General features: G+C 38.2%; 1 protein-coding gene across 1 annotated transcript in view; it reads left to right on the forward strand.

Moving 5' to 3' along the window:
- The first annotated feature begins 3,717 nt into the window (after positions 1 to 3,717).
- Positions 3,718 to 4,511, forward strand: part of LOC107653911 (nesprin-1-like) — a 120,523-nt gene continuing 119,729 nt past the window's right edge. The window contains exon 1 of the mRNA XM_016440777.1: positions 3,718 to 3,958. Coding sequence (XP_016296263.1) covers positions 3,880 to 3,958 — 79 coding nt within the window. The 5' untranslated portion in view covers positions 3,718 to 3,879. The remainder of the gene's footprint in view (positions 3,959 to 4,511) is intronic.

The following is a 4,511-nucleotide window of genomic DNA, read 5'->3' on the forward strand; positions in this document are numbered from 1 at the left end:
ACTATTTCAGTGTTTTTTTCTAAATATCTTAAATGTATCATTTTTTGGCCTAATGCACAAAATCAGCGTTTGCATTTCTCTTTTGAAACTGCAAGAGTGATGTGTAGAGTATTAAAGACTGCACTCCATTCAACAGATGACAGCAACATCTGACCTGTTGCCCATGATATCATCTGTCCCGAGTTTGTGCTGAACGCACTCATTTAAATTTCAGATGCTCCACTCACTTGTTTCTCTTATTTTTCTGCGTGTAGACCGAAAGTGACTGTACATTCATTAATACTTAATTAACTCTAATTCTCAACACTGTGTGAGTGCAAGTGGGCAGTGCTACAACAAGACCATCAATAAAGCTGCTTTTTTGATTATAGTGGGAACAATCCAGTTTGTCATGTTGCAGCACTGGAATTGACTGTAGATGCTAAACACTAATGATCATCCATTGATTACTGATGGAGAACTGTGGGACTTTTGCAAATTTTAGCCTTAAACTCTGTATTGTATCCTGAAAGTCTTTACATTATTATGCGATAATATTTCAGGACTGGACAGCTCCATAATCTATCTATCTATCTATCTATCTGTCTGTCTGTCTGTCTGTCTGTCTATATAAATGTATATATACAGTATGTATGCTAGATATAATAAATACAATACATTTTCTCACCTTATTCTAATCCACACAATGTCAGGAATTTTTAATCCGTTTTAAAGATCCCTGAGCTTTAACCCTGTTAAGTAATAGAAACAAATTGTGACTCATTAGATGAACATGTGATGGGAGTAGCACTTTTTTTCATGGATTACATTATTTTCTGTGACTAAAACAGTTTGAGGTACATTCCTCGATCTTTAACACAAAAGACTTTTTGAGATATAAAATACCTGAGCTATGCCACGGTGAGTGAGCGGTGAGAGAATGGATTTTTCCTATAAGTGGATTTGTGAAAGAACAGTTATATTTTGTATATGCACTTATGTTTCAGTGCACGAAAACATGGGATTGGCGATCGAACAGAAGTCCATGGACAGGATTTGTGACAATTTTCTTGTTTAACACTGTAAAGCTGCTTTGAAAAGCTGCTTTGTATTGTAAAAAGCGCTATGTAAATACAGGTGAGTTGTTTTGACTATCATCATTATTACATTGATCAAAATAGATGGTTGAATATAGATGCAGGCCATTTAATGTGGTCACAGAATGTTTTTAATAGGACACTAGATGGCACTATTTCAGTGTTTTTTTCTAAATATCTTAAATGTATCATTTTTTGGCCTAATGCACAAAATCAGCGTTTGCATTTCTCTTTTGAAACTGCAAGAGTGATGTGTAGAGTATTAAAGACTGCACTCCATTCAACAGATGACAGCAACATCTGACCTGTTGCCCATGATATCATCTGTCCCGAGTTTGTGCTGAACGCACTCATTTAAATTTCAGATGCTCCACTCACTTGTTTCTCTTATTTTTCTGCGTGTAGACCGAAAGTGACTGTACATTCATTAATACTTAATTAACTCTAATTCTCAACACTGTGTGAGTGCAAGTGGGCAGTGCTACAACAAGACCATCAATAAAGCTGCTTTTTTGATTATAGTGGGAACAATCCAGTTTGTCATGTTGCAGCACTGGAATTGACTGTAGATGCTAAACACTAATGATCATCCATTGATTACTGATGGAGAACTGTGGGACTTTTGCAAATTTTAGCCTTAAACTCTGTATTGTATCCTGAAAGTCTTTACATTATTATGCGATAATATTTCAGGACTGGACAGCTCCATAATCTATCTATCTATCTATCTATCTGTCTGTCTGTCTGTCTGTCTGTCTATATAAATGTATATATACAGTATGTATGCTAGATATAATAAATACAATACATTTTCTCACCTTATTCTAATCCACACAATGTCAGGAATTTTTAATCCGTTTTAAAGATCCCTGAGCTTTAACCCTGTTAAGTAATAGAAACAAATTGTGACTCATTAGATGAACATGTGATGGGAGTAGCACTTTTTTTCATGGATTACATTATTTTCTGTGACTAAAACAGTTTGAGGTACATTCCTCGATCTTTAACACAAAAGACTTTTTGAGATATAAAATACCTGAGCTATGCCACGGTGAGTGAGCGGTGAGAGAATGGATTTTTCCTATAAGTGGATTTGTGAAAGAACAGTTATATTTTGTATATGCACTTATGTTTCAGTGCACGAAAACATGGGATTGAATTAAGTAATTTAATAAAGTGTGTTTTATTAAACAAGACAACACAAAGCAGTGGATGCCTGGAAGATCAAGACTTAACATTGGGGATGTCCGTTTCTGGTCATAAGATGGTCTTATAATTGCACAATTAAATATATATCAGGATGCAAATAAGTATGTTGTGTGGTGGATTGGGTTTGTGTGGAACTCATGCTGTGTGTGGGTGATGGTCAGGAATAATAGAGTGATATAATCACTGACTGCACCGTAGCAGGTGGCAGATGCTTTGCACTGGCTGTGACATAAATGATTCAATAGTTTGAGTGCAGTTGGTTCCCAGTTGCCTTATAGCCATTTGCAAATAATGCATGTGTTATTCAGTATGATTTAATTTATGATATGAATGACTTTTGCCATAGACACGTACAAAATTAAAAGACTTTAAAGGATTTAAAGTCAACATAACTCCATAAATGTATGTCTGAATAAAACAGAATATTAAATGTGAAAATAGTAGAGCTTGATTTTACTCATTTACTTTTGATGTACTGCCATTCAAAAGTGCAACAAAGCTGCATTTATTAGATCACATAGTAAAGGATATAAAATAATGAAAAAATATTACAATTTAAAATAACTATTTTGTTTTTGAATATATTGTAAAATGTAATTTATTCCTGGGGTGCAAAGCTGAATTTTTGGCATCATTACTTCAGTCTTCAGTGTCACATAATCCTTCAGAAATTATTCTAATATGCTGATTTGCTGCTTAAGAAACTTTTCTTATTATTATCAATGTTGAAAACAGTTGTGCTGCTGCATAATAAATGCTGTAAGATAAATTATGGTCCAAAGTTTAATACTAGCCTAAGTGTTACTAATACGAAGCAATATTGTGATTCTTGCCTCATTAAACACCCGTAATAATGTTTAATTAATAAATTGCACACAATAAGACCAGAAACATGTATTAACATATTTTTATGTGTCATTGTAAAGACAGAAAATCCACTTTCTGTTTGCTTTGTTTCTTACTTAGACATGCAAACACATTCAAACCCAGAGTAACTGTGTCATGTCATAAGTCCTTTGTTGTATAGCATTCTGGACTGCATTGAATCTGATTATTTGTTAAGCCATTCCTGCATTAGGGTATCTGCGGTGCTTGTAGCGGAGGCCCGGTGGAGTTCAAGCTGTGTAGCACAAGTACTGACCCCCACCCACCCATATAAATCAGGATAACACCAGCTGCCCGGTGACATCACAGCCCCCCCCCGCGTGCTGATTGGCCGATCAGTGCCATAGCCGGTTAGTATGGCTGCAGCTGTGGGATACTGCTAGAACTAGAACAGACCTGAACGGAGCATCCACACCAGCACGACTCCCCAGCTCCACCAACAACAGGAAGTCGCCTAGCTCATAAAAACGGCCCTCGATTAGCAGCCTATCCACAGCGGAGGAGGGAGAGGGAGAGAGACAACAAGAGGAGGGGGAGGTTTCATCCTCCAGCACTCAGTCGCGCTGTGCTTTCACACGGAAAGCTCCTCCGCCTGCTCTGTTCTGCTTCCCGGAGGAAATAAAGGATAGCTAATCTGGTTTTCCTCCCTGGATGACACTTGCGCACTTTCACACATGAAGGACACAAAGAAACAAATGCAGGGCACACAATGGCTCATTTTAAGGACGTAGCCGTGAAAAAGACCACATCTCTGAATCTGGTGACGGGATTCTTTCAGTATCTCCGCGGTAAGTGAGACATCGATGTCTCCTCTCATCCGACTGGAGTGTGAGAGCCTATAGCTCAGATTTACATGTAGTCTGTGCTCCGCTAAATGTAGGTGAAACAGATGCATGATCCAGATATGCAGTGACACGTCTCTGGGTCATATGGCTCACTAGACATTATTGGCCAGCTGAGGTCTTCCTCATCTACCTCCTCAAGAGAGGTAATCACCTTGTTGGCACGGGTCACGGCTGCACATGAGTGCTGATGTGAACCTCTTTACAGCTGCGCATGTTGGATTATGACGGCTGTGGTGTGCTTAAGGCTGCACCGGCATGCCATGTGTGCTACAGTACTTGGATGCTTCCTAAACATGCCCCGTGCATTGCATTAGTACATGCATGCAAACATAGGATGTTGTCTGTTGTGAAAATCGCTGATCTGTCTGAGCCCATCATGCATAAATATGTCTGGTGGGTTTTTGTTGGTGACCTGAATGACCTTATCTGTGACTAAAAATGCTCTGCTAGATTTGTCTATTGTGTTAACAGATGTCACAAACTTCCATTCCTGCTG

The sequence above is a fragment of the Sinocyclocheilus anshuiensis genome, unplaced genomic scaffold (genome assembly GCF_001515605.1).
Source record: "Sinocyclocheilus anshuiensis isolate Anshui unplaced genomic scaffold, SAMN03320099.WGS_v1.1 scaffold1561, whole genome shotgun sequence".
NCBI lineage: Eukaryota > Metazoa > Chordata > Actinopteri > Cypriniformes > Cyprinidae > Sinocyclocheilus > Sinocyclocheilus anshuiensis.